The sequence below is a fragment of the Lissotriton helveticus genome, chromosome 7 (assembly GCF_964261635.1).
Source record: "Lissotriton helveticus chromosome 7, aLisHel1.1, whole genome shotgun sequence".
NCBI lineage: Eukaryota > Metazoa > Chordata > Amphibia > Caudata > Salamandridae > Lissotriton > Lissotriton helveticus.
The window spans coordinates 1,961,397,618-1,961,414,910 of NC_136068.1; the positions used below are offsets into that span (position 1 = coordinate 1,961,397,618).

General features: G+C 50.3%; 1 protein-coding gene across 1 annotated transcript in view; it reads left to right on the forward strand.

Annotated features, from left to right (window-relative positions):
• Positions 1-2,979, forward strand: part of LOC144770018 (putative cation-transporting ATPase 13A4) — a 380,863-nt gene extending 377,884 nt beyond the window's left edge. Inside the window, exon 28 of the mRNA XM_078654211.1 lies at positions 2,769-2,979. Within this exon, the coding sequence (XP_078510337.1) occupies positions 2,769-2,966 (198 nt within the window). The 3' untranslated portion in view covers positions 2,967-2,979. The remainder of the gene's footprint in view (positions 1-2,768) is intronic.
• Positions 2,980-17,293: the final 14,314 nt, after the last annotated feature.

A 17,293-nucleotide genomic window follows, 5' to 3' on the forward strand; every position in this document is an offset into this window, starting at 1 on the left:
AGGACTGCACCTGCTGCACTCATGAGGACTGTACCTGCTGCACTCATAAGGACTGCACCTGCTGCACTCACAAGGACTGCACAAGAGAGGGCTGCACTCATAAGGACTGCACAAGAGAGGGCTGCACTCATGAGGACTGCACAAGAGAGGGCTGCACTCACAAGGACTGCACCTGCTGCACTCATAAGGACTGCACCTGCTGCACTCACAAGGACTGCACAAGAGAGGGCTGCACTCATGAGGACTGCACCTGCTGCACTCATAAGGACTGCACAAGAGAGGGCTGCACTCATAAGGACTGCACCTGCAGCACTCATAAGGACTGCACCTGCTGCACTCATAAGGACGGCACAAGAGAGGGCTGCACTCATAAGGACTGCACCTGCTGCACTCATGAGGACTGCACATGCTGCACTCATAAGGACTGCACCTGCTGCACTCACAAGGACTGCACAAGCGAGGGCTGCACTCATGAGGACTGCACCTGCTGCACTCACAAGGACTGCACAAGCGAGGGCTGCACTCATGAGGACTGCACCTGCTGCACTCATAAGGACTGCACCTGCTGCACTCATAAGGACTGCACCTGCTGCACTCATGAGGATTGCACCTGCTGCACTCATGAGGACTGCACCTGTTGCACTCATAAGGACTGCACCTGCTGCACTCATGAGGACTGCACCTGCTGCACTCATAAGGACTGCACCTGCTGCACTCACAAGGACTGCACAAGAGAGGGCTGCACTCACAAGGACTGCACAAGAGAGGGCTGCACTCATGAGGACTGCACAGGAGAGGGCTGCACTCACAAGGACTGCACCTGCTGCACTCATAAGGACTGCACCTGCTGCACTCACAAGGACTGCACAAGAGAGGGCTGCACTCATGAGGACTGCACCTGCTGCACTCATAAGGACTGCACAAGAGAGGGCTGCACTCATAAGGACTGCTCCTGCTGCACTCATAAGGACTGCACCTGCTGCACTCATGAGGACGGCACAAGAGAGGGCTGCACTCATAAGGACTGCACAAGACAGGGCTGCACTCACAAGGACTGCACAAGAGAGGGCTGCACTCATAAGGACTGCACAAGAGAGGGCTGCACTCATAAGGACTGCACCTGCTACACTCATAAGGACTGCACCTGCTGCACTCATAAGGACTGCACAAGAGAGGGCTGCACTCATAAGGACTGCACAAGAGAGGGCTGCACACACAAGGACTGCACCTGCTGCACTCACAAGGACTGCACCTGCTGCACTCACAAGGGCTACACCTGCTGCACTCACAAGGACTGCACCTGCTGCACTCACAAGGACTGCACCTGCTGCACTCACAAGGACTGCACCTGCTGCACTCATACGGACTGCACCTGCTGCACTCATACGGACTGCTCCTGGTGCACTCATACGACTGCTCCTGCTGCACTCACAAGGACTGCATAAGACAGGGCTGCACTCACAAGGACTGCACAAGAGAGGGCTGCACTCATAAGGACTGCACAAGAGAGGGCTGCACTCATAAGGACTGCACCTGCTACACTCATAAGGACTGCACCTGCTGCACTCATAAGGACTGCACAAGAGAGGGCTGCACTCATAAGGACTGCACAAGAGAGGGCTGCACACACAAGGACTGCACCTGCTGCACTCACAAGGACTGCACCTGCTGCACTCACAAGGACTGCACCTGCTGCACTCACAAGGACTGCTCCTGCTGCACTCATACGGACTGCACCTGCTGCACTCATACGGACTGCTCCTGCTGCACTCATACAGACTGCTCCTGCTGCACTCATACGACTGCTCCTGCTGCACTCACAAGGCCTCTCTCTAAGGATAAGGAGTGGACGACCTGATCAGCAACCTGTAGAAAGGTACTGAAGGGCTCCCTGCAACGTCAATAACAAGGACAACTCCAGCTGACAAGCGTCCCTGGATTTTACTTGGATAGACTAGATGCATTGTGGGAGTTGTAGTCCCAGACCCAAAGAGGGAAACCAGAGCTTCCGAACCCTTGGCTGGTGCTGTGGACAACTTTCCAGCATCAAGAGATTCTTCTGGAAGTATGTGTAAAAGTGTTACATTCTGGGTGGCCTGAACTCTTGACAATGTCCCCGTCCAGCACAACCTTTTCTAATCCTTTGAGCACTATTTGCTTCGAAGCGCTAGTTTTACTTTCAATCTATATACGTTCATATCTCTGGTTCCCTACATTGGATTTTATTGTGTTGGTGCAATTTTAATCATAAAAATGTTTCCTTTCTTTATAAATTAGCCCTGTATTTTATTGTGTGTTTTGTCTTACTTATTTTCAGTATGGGTGTTCTTAAATGCTTGACACACCTGTCTCCCTAGTTAGTCCTCTCTGCTCCCAGCCAAGCTACCAAGGGTTGAGCTCGGATTCATTTATTGAGAACTTGACTGGACTTTATTTGCGATTGTGATGTTATTACGAGCTGTGGGAATCAACCGGCACTGCTTATAAATCACCTTCCAACAGTTTCTGCACATGTTCAACTCTCCTCATTAATTTTCTGCTAGCAATTCTGCCAGCCCACCTCTGTTGGCTCCTAGCGCTTGGACGCCCCCGGGCAGCAATCGCGCTTTATAAATCTACCTTTCATTTCATTAGTTGTTTGCTCTTGGAATTGTGTCATTGGTTTATGATTTTGTCTATACGTTTTTAATGATTTTAATTAATTATAGAATTAATCCAATTCAGTTCAATTGTTTTCTAAAAGTTATAAATGATTCATTGTTTTGTAGGAATACATTTCTGACAATCGGAGGTTCTGGATTGCCCTGAAGAGGTGTATTAAATACAAGTCAAAAAGTAAATACAGGATTTTACAGAGATTGCTGGCGAAGGACCCACACTGGCCTCCCCTTGATGTCGCGATACATGCAGAGCAAATGGGGGCCGAGCTCGAGAGCAACGTCGGGCTGCTAGAGATGCGAGTGTGAGAAGGATGGAAGAACCCTTGAGTCACCTGGAGCGTGCATAGTGAAAGCTGCATCAAACATGCACAGTGTTTTGAGTTTAGCCACACCCAACCATCCAACCCAATGATGAGCTCAGCCAATAGCCTTTGAGAATGTCTTGCACTTATTTAAAGGCTCTTAAATTCATGTAAAGGCTCTAAACATGTAGTAGGCATCACCCTCAGCCATAGTTGGTGCTCTGTTCTGTCTTCGCGGGCTGCAGGTCACAATAGTTGCAGATGTAATAAGTTAATTTTACATTACATCCTACCATCAGATGTTTGTGTCGACTGAATGTTTTATTAAAAACAAATTAAAATGATTTTACATTAAAGTACAATCCAATAATGCTGTGCAAAATGGATTACCAAAATATTTGCCTGATAAGGTATAAGTTAGGTCAACAAAGCATAGAGAAAAAACAAAAGTAAAGAATAATAAGGTAAAATTGGGGGATCCCGATAATGAGAATGGTGTAATACAGGGTAACTATGTGCCAAAGAAGTACTTTCCGTGAACATCTGATCAAATGTCATCCCCAAAAAAAAGCAAGCTCAATGAATTTGACTTTGATGTTTGCCTGATTTGAGTTCTTTTCCAGGGTATTGATTATTGCTCCAGCACCACTGAATTGAATATGACATTGGAATGTCCCAGCCAGCTATAGCCATTTGCCCGACTGAAGATTTCATCCTCCGGACTGTTCTTAGGTACAAAGGTAAACCCTGGGTCAACCATCTACCTTGATCCACCCGCTAGGTGGTCGGTAAAAGGAGGCGGGCATAGATCCTGTTGAGTCACACTTTTCATAGGAAACGCAGTCCATGACTTAACAAGTAAAATGCAGAAGATATCTTTTAATGGCAGACTACATAAAGTACACTTACCCTGCTATCTGTGGGGGTAAAACACACTTAGGGCCCGATTATGATGCGGTTACAAAAGCATCCCATCTAGGGTCCGAATACGATGCGGTTAGGAACTTACAGCCTGATTCATGAAAAACGGCATTTGCGAGTCTCAAATAGCGAGAAAATGCGAATCGCTATTGAGAACTCGCAAATCAGAATTCATGTACATTACGGGAAAAAAAAAGCGACTCGCACGCGGGCGCTAAATCGCAGAATAATCGCTATTTCCGGCTACCTGCGTCGGGAATGCGAGTCGCAATCTCGTGCGATCGGGAATGCGAGTCGCAATCTCGTGCGATCGGGAATGCGAGTCGCAATCTCGCGCGATCGGGAAAACGGGAAGTCGCTTTTCGAGCACAGTGATGACATCACAACCAGGAAGCAGGCAGTTCCCACCCCCAAACACCACAGTGAGGCAAACCTCGAGGGAGCAAGTCGGAAAGCAGCAGCTAAACTAGTGATAGCGACTTTACTACCAAACTGCTGCCATGTCTGAGGAACCTGTTCCTGGCCCCAGCAACAGCGCAGGGCGTAAGAGGAAGCTGAAGTTCCCAGAGCAGGAGCTCGAGAACCTGATAGAAGGGGTGGTGGCCAACCACGACAGACTCTTCGGGATCAACTCCAGGAAGGTCCCAGAGCAAGACAAACGGAGGATCTGGCTGGGACAAGCCTCCAGTGTGAACTCCGTGGGTGTGGCCGATAGGTCATTGGAGGAGCTCAAGAAGCGATGGTATGACCTCCGAGGTTGTCCCAAGGAGAGGGTGGCGGAGCGCCTTGGAGAGGCATCGGGCACTGGAGGTGGTGGACCTACAGTCCCTCCCAACACACCCTTGGAGGACCAGGTCGAGAACACCCTTGAGAGGGAGGCGTGCGTTGGCTTCACACCTCTGGACTCCTCCCGCCCCACCCAAGACACCCAAGGTAAGTAGCATGCGACTGCGACCCTGTCCCCTATGACCGTCCCTGACCAAATAGGCTCACATAATGGCCCTTAGTCATGCCTTTGTTGCGCATCATGAAATGACCTGAAGCATTGTGGGAGATGTAGTATGTCCACAATGTAGTAGTACCACAATGCAGCCAGACAGGTTCCAAAGTACGCAAATCCACAGCCATCCAGGGAATGTCACCCAGCATGCATGTAACATCAGCACGTCTGACAGTCACATGCAACTAATGAGTATCCACTTACCCTCACAGGTGGCGCAGAAAGCAGTGACAGCGAGAGGCTGCAGATAGATGAGGAGGCCCAGGAGGAGGATTCTCAACCGGAAACCCAGGCACCAGCCCCTGCCGCTGCAACAACACCAGCAGCCAGGCCCCCCACCGTTGTGGCCCCTGCATCTGCCATCCCACCCGCAGCCAAAGCCAGGCCCCCACTGTTGTGGCCCCTGCATCTGCCGTTCCACCCGCAGCCAAGGCCAGCCCCCCCACCGTTGTGGCCTCTGCATCTGCCGTTCCACCCGCAGCCAAGGCCAGGCCCCCCACCGTTGTGGCCCCTGCATCTGCCGTTCCACCCGCAGCCAAAGCCAGGCCCCCCACCGTTGTGGCCCCTGCATCTGCCGTTCCACCCGCAGCCAAGGCCAGGCCCCCCACCGTTGTGGCCCCTGCATCTGCCGTTCCACCCACAGCCAAGGCCAGGCCCCCCACCGTTGTGGCCCCTGCATCTGCCGTTCCACCCACAGCCAAGGCCAGGCCCCCCACCGTTGTGGCCCCTGCATCTGCCGTTCCACCCACAGCCAAGGCCAGGCCCCCCATCGTTTTGGCCCCTGCATCTGCCGTTCCACCCGCAGCCAGAGCCAGGCACCCCACTAATGTGCCTCCAGTCCCTGCCGCACCAGCAACGCCTGCTGTGACACCACCTGCAGCTGGTGCTACGACATCTGGGCCTGCGACAGCGCCAATACAGCGGCCAGCCACTGTGACAGGCCAGCAGAGCAGGCGTGGGAGTTCTCGCCATCACACCACAGCTCCAATCAGCAGGAGGGGCAATGGACAGCACCATGCCTGTTTGAGCGTAGAAAGACGCATGTAGAGGATCCATCAGCGCCAGTCACAGCAGCAAGGTGCCATTCAGCTCCAGCTACACAAAATTGGGCGCAATGTGGCCGGAGTGGGAGACCGCATGGACCGCATGACGGCGGCCATGGGCCGCATGACTGCAGCCATGGAGGCAAACACTGCTGCCATGATCAAGCAGCGCAGTGCAGCAAGCCGGCGCCACCACCAGCTCATGAGCCGGCTGGCCTCCTACAGCAGGTCAAATTATGTGGCTGCAAATGCCACCTCACAGTTGTCGCGCCGGTCACTCACACAGCAGCACCAACTAGTCCAGTGCTGTGAGGACATCACCAGGGTCCTGGAGCACCTAACCACCGCGGTAACGGCACCACACCCTCCTGCTCTACCTGCCACTGTAGGGGGTGACGATGGCAGTGAGGGGGCTTCCAGCGTGAGCAGCCAATCTGCCACACTAGTCCCGCCACTTAGGCGCAGCACCAGGGCAACGCCTGGTACAGGTGCCCCGGAAGAGGAAGAGCCTCAGAGGCGCCTGGGCATAACGCGCAGGAGGCGCACTTGACACTGTCAGAATAACACTGGCACAGGCTGACGCTAAGCCTGCCATGTACATGCACACTGCAGTATGAAGGAATACTGTTAGTTGTAAATAGTTGTACTGATTACCTTTTTCTTGTGAATGAAACAAATATATTTATTTTGCAGCACACATTAGCCTTGTGTAATCATTACATTTTGCATGCAATTGTGATATGTGGGATGGGGGAAGAGGGTGGGCTAGAAATTGTTCTGTGTGATGTGGTTGCGACGTCTGTGCCCTTCAGCTGGGTTCTCCCTGCGTGCATGGTGCGCATGTGCTGGTGGCCGGTCGTCCCCTTCTGATTCACTGCCTGAGATCTCAACAGGTATCCGGCGCTTGGTTGCAATGTTATGAAGCATTGCACAGACAGCCACAATGCGGCAGCACACAGCAGGACTGTAATACATGGCCCCACCTGTCTTGTGCAGTATACGGAACCTGCTCTTGAGCAGGCCAAATGTCCTTTCTATACAGTTCCTTGTCCGGATGTGCGCAACATTGTAGCGCCGTTGCTGAGGTGTGGCAGGGTTGAGGTAAGGGGTCAGGAGGTATTCCCGTAGGGCGTAGCCACTGTCACCTGAATGAGAGGAGCAGATGTTGAATGCCTGTGCAGCGCAGTGACTTCATTGCAATGTGACATTGTCGACAAAGTGTACTTACCAAGTAGGTGTCCTTCCCCAAACTCTCCCCTGAGCAGTCGTGTGTGGAGTCCGCTGTGCCTGAAGATAAAGGAGTCATGGGTACTCCCTGGGTACTGGGCCACAATGTCAGTGATGATGGTCTTGGCATTGCAGACCATCTGTATGTTGAGGGAGTGGTAGGACTTCCTGTTGCGGTACATATACTCCGTGGCAGCTGGTGGGCAGATGGCGACGTGGGTACAGTCTATGCAGCCGAGGACATGGGGAAAATGGGCTACATTGTAAAATTGTAGTTTTGTCAGGTCCAATTCCTGTTGGCTCGTGGGAAATGTGATGTGGCGGTGGAGCTGGGTGAGCATGGCGTCAACGAAAGTGTGGAGGCAGCGTGACATGGTGGGCTGGGATATCCCCCCAGCAGCCGCTACTATGCCCTGAAAACTGCCGGAGGCCAGGAGGTGCAGGCTGCACAATACCTGCACATGTGTAGGCACCGAATTGTTTCGCCTTGTTGGGTGCTGCATGAGGGGGTCAAGTTCATGTATCAGCCAGATGATCATTTCCCCATTCAGCCTGTATTTAGCATATATCTGTTCTCTGGTTTGGCCCAGCAAGGTGACCCGCTGCCGGTAAATCCTTTCCTGCCTCATGCGTCTCCTCCGTGCTGCTCGCTGTAGCCTTCGCCGCCTCACCACCATGTACATTCCTGGCATTGTGGAACGCCTAATGCTGCTGCTGAATGTCCTTATGTGTGATTGGTCAGGCCTGGACCTGTTGGTGATTGGCCAACTGTTTTTCAAATTTTACTTAATCATGGCTTTTATGGTTACCACCTCCTTTGAGTTGTCCTTAATTTGCGCCGCGCAAAAGTGCGATTTTGGGGGTTTTCGCTATTGTATATTTTTCATGAATGCCGATAGAGAATATATTGCGTTTCGCTATTCATTTAGCAGATTCCGTGGTTGGTCGCTATTTCCGTATCGCTAATGCTCGACTACCGGGAATCTGCGACTATTATAGCGTAATCGCTATTATAATCGCTATTCTGTGTTTGCGAATTCGCTATTTTGTTCTTGAATGCCAATTCCGTATTTTGCACCCGCAATTGCATTTTCGCAGCCATTGCGGGCGCTATTTCGCTTCATGAATCAGGCTGTTAGGCTCTTATTGAAGTCAATGGGAGTCCAACCAAATCGTATCTGGAAGCATCCGGATGCATCGTACTAGTCAGCCGGACTCTCCTGATCTGAGTGGGTCAGAAACCATTTCCAAACCGATTCGGCCAGGAAGATTTCCTAACCACATCATAATCGATCCCTTAGTCTCTGTCTGGACCTGTTGTTTAACACATGTGATTTTCAAACACATGATAGTCCTTGTGTTTGTCTCCACGCATATTGTGCACATACAATACTTTGTTCTGCAACGTATTTAATGCAGATATCACATTTGTCAATCACACTAACAGCCTGATTCATGTACGGGCCGTTTTGCGTGGCCCTAATAGCGAATCATAGCGACTCGCTATTGAGGACACGCAAAACGGCATTCATGTAGGAATTGCTAAATAAATAGCGATTCCTACATGTTCTCTATTTGCGAGTAGAAATTTCCTACTCGCAAAAAAAGGAATAACTCCCCATTCATTCCTATGGGCCAAAAGGCCCATAGGAATGAATGGGGAGTATCCCTTATTTGCGAGTAGCAATTTACTACTCGCAAATAAGATAGCGATTTTAAGGGTGCCAGTGGTGTCCAAAGGACACCCTGTAGTACCCCTTAAATGCACATTTGAACAGGTGTTGCGCACACACATGTCCAAAGGACATGTGTGTGTGCAACATGCAACTTAGAAAAATGCTTTTAAAAGCATTTTTCTCAGTTTTTGCTATTTACCGAGAGGTCTGACCTCTCGGTAAATAGCGGCCCAAATTTGCAAAATCGCAATTTTTGAAAGTGTCATGAATAGCATTTAAGGAATCTCAAATAGAGATTCCTTAAATGCTAATCCTCGCATATTAGCTAATTCTTCATTAGCGATTTTTGCATTTGGGATTGTGAATCCCAAATGCCAAAATTGCACTCGCAAAAGGCAAGATTCTGAGAATCTTGCCCTTTGCGAGTGCAATTTAGCTTCATGAATCAGGCTGTAAATGTTTACCACATACAACACTGCAATAAGGAACCATAGATGTGGGTGAAGTTGACCCTCTCTCTGTATCCTGGAGACACAGCGCCCCCCTGTGCCGTGGAGATGGCATTGAAGCCACATATTCTTCATGCTCTCTCTAAGATCTCTGCTCTAGTCACATGTGTTCGGTGTGAGGCTGTTATGCTATTTTGGTGTTCTCAGAGATATTCAGTGGGGCTTCAGTTCTTTCTTCTGCTTGCTTGAGATGCTCACACTCTGCAGTGCAATTGCTGATAGAATGATTTAATCAATAATGCAATATATGATCTGATCAATGATGGAATTTGAGAATTTCTTAGCAATGTCATTGATGATGTAATTGGGGAAGCAATCAGTGCATTAATTTTGAGAATTGCTTGATGTCACTTTTTTCTCATGCTTCATTCTTGATCACATTTATCAACATTTAGGAAGACAGTCCAAAATGCGACTGACCGACAAAATATAAAACCATACAATGTCTTATGATATTACCCGTCTTGTAGTTGGTAAACAGCATTCATATGTTGGTTAAATATTTGTGGTTTATTTTGAATCAACTTTAAAGTTATTTCTAAACCAAACAATTTCACAATAAAGATGAGAAAATAGAAGTGACGCCCTTGTCTTCCAACCTGCAAAAATGACTTCATTTAAAATGTATTTTAAGGCGTCAGCCCGAGTCCGCTGTTTTTAATGTCTAGGGTTGAAATTAAGTGTTTTTGTATGTTTGAGTCAACCGATTTTTTAATACTGTTTTAAAAATGAATTTTACTTTACATCTCATCATGCATTAATGTTGTTTCAAAAGGGCCAAACTACTGTTTTACCTCATTAACATTAGCTCAAGAAAACATAGAAACACAAAAGAAAACAACCACAAGGGAAAGTCGGGGGATCCCCAATATTGCTCTGTTTATTACAGTGTACACATGGTGGTCTGAATCTGCAGTCTTGCTTCCCCGGCCTTTTTCTGCCAGATGTTCTCATAAAGTCCTTATTTAACTCAGCTCATTGTGTGATATGTAGTAGCCAGCAGCCCTTCTCAAGGGTCCTTTCCTTTCCTCTCTTTGTAACCCACTACATGCAATGGTGATGCCGTTTGGAACCCACTGTGGTTATAATCACCATTTTTAAGGGTGGTCAACGTGTGCACCGTGCAGCACTCTGATACTCATGGGTCATTCTGAGCTTATAGAAACGTCTAATAAATGAATAAATATGGCCATATACAGTGGTTCAGTTACAAGCCCTGTGCCCCACTCAAAGGTCACTCTTTGTGGCGTTCCGGTGGCGCCCAGGGCTTAGCCTTCTCTACAAGGCGACGTAATGTAATCCAGTATTTGTAAAGCGCGAACAATTACTCCTGAGGGTGTCAAGGCGCTGGGGGCCGTTGGCTAGATTGAGTCTCATTCTGCTGGGCTAACCTGTTGCCAGCACCGGGGGTCAAACCATGAGCCCCCGTGTTCTGGAGTCAGCCTCCCTGGCCTCTGCACCACATACATAAAGCCACCCTGTATAGCTTTTCATGGCCTTATAGATATGGAGTGTGCAACGCAGTGCAAGTCGGTGCATTGCCGCACACTACAATGTGCATGCGTGCCATGGGTGTTACAGTGGGTGTGCTCAACTAACACCCATGGTATTGGAAAAATTCTGAGATTCTCAACAAACTTTACACCTGGTAATGCTCCAAAAGCCTACACCCCCCAGGGGAGGTGTACGCGAGACACAAAGTAGAGAAATAACATTATTTCTCCTCGTTTCTTCCTCTTTGTATGTGGGCTGCAGAAAGAGGGAATCGCCTCCATTGATTGTTTTTGTGCAGGAAGGTGAGACATCCATCACCCACACAGCACAGACACTCTTGCACCATGGTGCAGGGGTGCCTGCCTTGGCTCATGGGAGCCAATTGAGCACCAGCGCAGGGGGGAAAGACAGGAATGTGCTGTATCTGGAAGACACGGCTCATTCCTGATCTTTTCTTAGCCGTAGGGCGGCGCAGCAGGAAGCCCTGCGGCAAAATATTGTAAAAGAGACCCTCAGTACTTATCACCTTAGTATAATCAGAACAGACTCATCCTCAGTGACTTCAACTTTTACTATTCACCGGGACTGAGTTTTTTGCCAGAGTATTCAAAGCTGCTGAATGAATGAATGAATGAATATGACCTTTTGATGACCCTGCCCGCTGTGTACCCCACTAAAGATTTCCACCTAGCAGAGTCTTCTAAGTTCAAAGATTAAATGATTTCATCTGGGTTACCTGCCAACTGCTGTCCATCCTCATTGTGGATCCGAAGAAAGCAGGTGAATAGCTCCAGTTGAATCACAATTGTCCAATTATTAAGTAATTTAGCATTTTTCATAGCTTAGCGATGAAGACCTTTTTCCAATCCTCTCCTACGTGTGCTTTTGATGTATTTTTCCGTGTATATCTTTCTTTTTGTAACTGTTTCCATATTAAAACGTTTCCAAAGCGTGGTTTGCTTCTTTGTTTCTTCATCGTATTGTTATTTTGAGAGATGAGGCATACATGGCACATGCACTGTCTCTGGTGGCAGCCTTGCGGCTCGAGGCAGCTACCCAGGGTGAGGCACAGAGTCCCCATAGACACCAGTTTGACACTGTGACACTGTGTCTTCTGGGAGCTCAGCCGAAGTTCACCTCATGACGGTGGCCCCTGTATCTCTCACAGAGGGCAATGTCCATTCCCTCAAGCTCCCCTTCTGGTCCAAGCAGTCAGGAGGACAGTTGTGCACCATAAATGATGTCGCCATGTCTCTGGGAATGGAAACTGTTTGTAACCTTTGTGCCTGGAGGAATGAAAGACAGTGAAATGGTTCAACCACAGAGAGAGAACAGCTGATTGAGGGTCCAAGACCCCATCTATTGACTCTGGGACCCTCGAGCAAGGACCCTCTGTCGGGGATGAATCTGCCTTTCAAAGCCCAGGCTGCAAGGCCATGTCAGAGCCCAGTCTGCCAATCCGAAGAGATGTATTGCCCAAGTGACACGTTCAGACAGACGTACATATACGAAGGTCCTGGTGACAATAGCATGATAATGGTGGCTCAGGGTCAAATTCCTATTTAGGTCTTAAACAGGTTTACAAATCAAGCAGAATTCTGGCCAGTGTGAACACCCACGGAACGCCCATGGAACACCCACGCTCCACCCATGGAACACCCATGGAACACCCACGCTCCACCCATGGAACACCCATGGAACACCCACGCTCCACCCATGGAACGCCCATGAAACACCAAAGCTCCACCCATGGAATGCCCACGCTCCACCCATGGAACACCCATGGAACACCCACGCTCCACCCATGGAACACCCATGGAACACCCACGCTCCACCCATGGAACACCCATGGAACACCCACGCTCCACCCATGGAACACCCATGGAACACCCACGCTCCACCCATGGAACACCCATGGAACACCCACGCTCCACCCATGGAACACCCATGGAACACCCACGCTCCACCCATGGAACACCCATGGAACACCCACGCTCCACCCATGGAACGCCCATGAAACACCAAAGCTCCACCCATGGAATGCCCACGCTCCACCCATGGAACACCCACGCTCCACCCATTGAATGCCCACGCTCCACCCCTGGAACACCCATGGAACGCCCATGGAACGCCCACGCTCCACCCATGGAACACCCACGCTCCACCTATAGAACACCCATGGAACGCCCACGCGCCACCCATGGAACACCCATGGAATGCCCACGCTCCACCCATGGAACACCCACGCTCCAACCATTGAATGCCCACGCTCCACCCCTGGAACACCCACGCTCCACCCATGGAATGCCCACGCTCCACCCATGGAACACCCACGCTCCACCCATTGAATGCCCACGCTCCACCCCTGGAACACCCATGGAACGCCCATGGAACGCCCACGCTCCACCCATGGAACACCCACGCTCCACCTATAGAACACCCATGGAACACCGAAGCTCCACCCATGGAATGCCCACGCTCCACCCATGGAACACCCATGCTCCACCCATTGAATGCCCACGCTCCACTCATGGAACACCCATGGAACACCAACGCTCCACCCATGGAACGCCCATGAAACACCCACGCTCCACCCATAGAATGCCCATGCTCCACTCATGGAACACCCATGGAACACCCACGCTCCACCCATGGAACGCCCATGAAACACCCACACTCCATCCTTGGAACACCCATGCGCCACCCATGGAACACCCACATGCCACCCATGGAACGCCCATGGTACACCCACGCACCACCCATGGAACACCCATGCTCAACCCATGGAACACCCATGGATCGCCCATGGAACACCCACGCTCCAACCACGGAACGCCCATGGAACACCCACGCGCCACCCATGGAACACCCACGCCCCACCCATGGAACACCCACCTTTTTGAATTTCCTATTTTTTAAAGATGCCTAATTTAGTGGAGAGAGCAGAATCTGTAGCCTCGATTAATTGCGAATGGGAAGAAGAGAGGCTGGAAGGCTACACAGTAAAGCAGCTAAAGTACTTTTGCAAGAAATTCAAGGTTTCCACTGTTGGGTGCACCAAGAAAGAAGAATTCTACAAGGCGCTGAGGGCCTGGGTAGAAGCAAGGAAAACTCTTGAGATTGAGGAGGATGATAATGCAGAAGTGCAGCAGGAAGGGCCATTGGGCTCAGGAGGAAGGAAGGTGCATTCCCCCTCATGTAGCATTGATTCTGGAAAAAGTCTGTCTCCAGAGGAGTTGGAGGACAGAGCGAGAAATAGAAGACATGAAATGGAGCTGACAAAATTGAAGTTAAGTGGGCAGTTAGAATTGGAAATGCAAACCAGGTGGTTAGCCCTGGAGGAAAAGAAAATGCAGTTTGACCTTGAGAAGGTTTTGAGAGAGATGGATTTAAAAGCTAAAAGTTTGGAAAGTACTCCCTCTGGTGGCAGCATACCGTCAGTACATACAGAAAGTAGAGTGTATATTCCCAAGGATGTGATGAAAGAGTTTTACAAAAATGATGATATTGATCAGTGGTTCAGAGCCTGAGGTAGCCATGTCTTCCCACCGGGTCCCTGAGAGAGATTGGGGAGAGGGGTTGTGGGGAAGGTTCCTTAGGGAGGGGCGGGACACATTGTTAGACTTGCCTTCTGAAGTCCACAAGTCATATAGCCACATGAAAGATGCATTGATGTCTAGATATGGTTTGACACCTGAACTCTAGAGACAGAGGTTCAGGAAGTGCAAAAAGTTAGAAAACAGTACTTGGGTTGAATATGTCACTTTCTTTTGCAGAGCATTGGATGGTTGGGTCAAGGGCAGCAAGGTTAATGATTTCCAAGGTCTCTTTGATTTGATTGCATGGGAGCACTTGTCTGATAATTGTTTTCCAGAGCAGAACCAGCATCTGATAGATAGCAATCTGACTAACCCTAGGAAGCTTGCTGAGGAGGCGGACCACTGGGTGAGAACCCGGGTCCACCAGGGTCACAGGGGAGACTCAGTCAAAGGTGGGCAGGGTCCCCAGCAGAAGAGTGGGGTGGACAAGGGTAAACGGAAGGAGTTACGCCAAGGGCCCCAAAGGAGTCCCCAAGGGAACAAAGGGAAAGGTTCCCAGCCTCCCCCTGAGAGAAAGCCAGGGGCCCGACAGATAGTCCTGTTCCCCAGGGGCGCCTAAAATGTTACAAGTGTGGTGACCTGGGTCATAAGGCGAGTGATACCAGGTGCCGCCTGTTTGGGAAACAAGCACCCACTAGTGCTCCGCCCTTGCAGATGGCTAGTGTAGCCTTGGGGGAGGAGATTGATATCCAAGGTGGGTGGGGTCCCGCACAGATGACCTTAGCCTCTTTAGGAGACTGTGAGATGGTCTCAGAAAGTCAGCTGCCCAGGAACACTAAGAAATATGGGCAGTGGGTGACCATCAATGGCCAAAGGGTGGAGGCTCTTAGAGATACAGGAGCCAGTGTGACATCCGTCAGGTGTCACCTGGTGTCTCAAGAGCAGATTGTCCCTCATGCATTTTGCCGAGTTGTTAATGCCGACAACACAGAGAGCCATTGTCCCATGGCTCAGGTTCCCTTTGAGTGGGGGGGGTCTCTGGTACTCTTCAGGTAGCTGTGAGGCCCGCCATGCCTGTTGACTGTTTGTTGGGGAACGATTTGGAGAGCTTCCCTTGGGAAAGGGTGGAGAAGAGTACTCACTTGAAGATGGTTGAACTGCCTGACTGGGCGTGCGTGACTACCCGGTCAATGTCAGCCAGTAGGGGTTCTCAAGAGGACCTGGAGCCTGAGAGGGAGGCCCAGGAACATGCCAAAGAGAGAAGTGGCGGGGGTGCAGGAAACCGGCCCCTGAAGTTCCCATGGCCCAAGAGGAGTTAGACCCTGAGGGGGATGCCCTGGAGCCTACCGGGGAACAGGTAGCCGAACTGGGAGATCTGCCTGAGCTGACCCATTGGCAGCAAGAAGGAGGCCCCTCCAGCGAAGAATTTTGCAAGGAACAGAGAGAGTCTCCTTCTATTGAGGGCTTGCGGCAACAGGCTGCAAGCCAGGCAGCAGGTGATCAGTCAGGGTCACACTTGATTTACTTGTTTATTTATTTATTTGCGGTATTTGTAGAGCGCAACACTCATCCCGCGGGATATCAAGGCGCTTATACCCGGACTGAGACTACCGTAAGTTAGCACTGAGGCGGACCTTAAGTTTTGGGAAAGAGGAAGGTCTTTAGTTTTTTTCGAAACAGGAGGTAGTTAGTGGTATGTCTTAGGTCTTGGGGGAGCTCATTCCATTTCTTTGCTGCCAGGTGAGAAAATGAGCGACCCCCAGTCCTTGTTTTATATATGCGTTTAGTTCTGGCGAGGGCAGACTGGAGTGAACGCAAATTTCTTGTGGGAACATAAAATTCAATCTTCCCCTGGAGAATAGTAGGACCTGTCTTATGGAGGGCCTTGTGGGCATGACCGAGCAGTTTGAAGACCGCTCTCTGGCGCATCAGCAGGCAGTGCAGTTTCTTCAGGCACTCCGAGGCGGATTCAAACTTGCCTTTATTGCAGATAAGTTTGGCCGCCGAATTCTGTAGTACTTGTAGGTGTGTGAACAAATACTCGTTCATGCCCACAAACAGCGCATTGCCGTAGTCCAGACGGCTAACTAGCAAGGCTTGAGTGACGGAATGTCTGCAATCCAGGGGTATCCAGGGAAATAGTCTGGCAAGAAGCTTCAAGATGGAGAAGCTTTTGCCACAAAGGGATCGCACATGATCTTTCATGGACAATGCGTCATCCATAATGACGCCCAGATTCCTTGTGTGTTGTTTCGGGATGGGGGCCATACCAAGCGAGGGTGGCCACCACGTCACATCCCACACACGTTTGGAACTACCAAACAGAAGGATCTCAGATTTTCCGGCGTTCAGTTTCAGGCAATGTGAGTGCATCCACTGGGCCATATCCGAAAGACAGTTGTGCAGTTTGGATTTAGTAATATCTGGTTTTTCGTCCCGAGCCACCGTCAGCTGTGTGTCATCCGCATAGGAGCAGATGCCAATGCCCCACTTCCTTCCAATTTCAGCAAGAGATGACATATAGACATTGAAAAGAGTGGGGCTTAATGAGGCTCCCTGAGAGACTCCACAGCTGATGGGGCTAGATTTAGAATGGAATTTTCCCATGTGTACTGCCTGGGTACGATTACTCAGAAAGGAGTGCAGCCAGCTTAACGCGGTTGAGCGGACTCCTTTGCTGTAAAGGATGTTCAGCAGGCAGTCTTGGGACATCGTATCGAACGCCGCTGACAGGTCGAGCAGTATCAGAGCCACCGCCCCCACCTTGGTGGGTGGAAGTTCTGATACCATCCACCACTGCCAGCAACGTTGCCTCCGTACTGATGTTAGCCCGGAATCCCGTCTGGGAGGGATCCAGGAGGAGGTTTGTTTCCAAGTACCTGGTCAGCTGTCCATTGACCAGCTTCCCTAGGACTTTGGAGA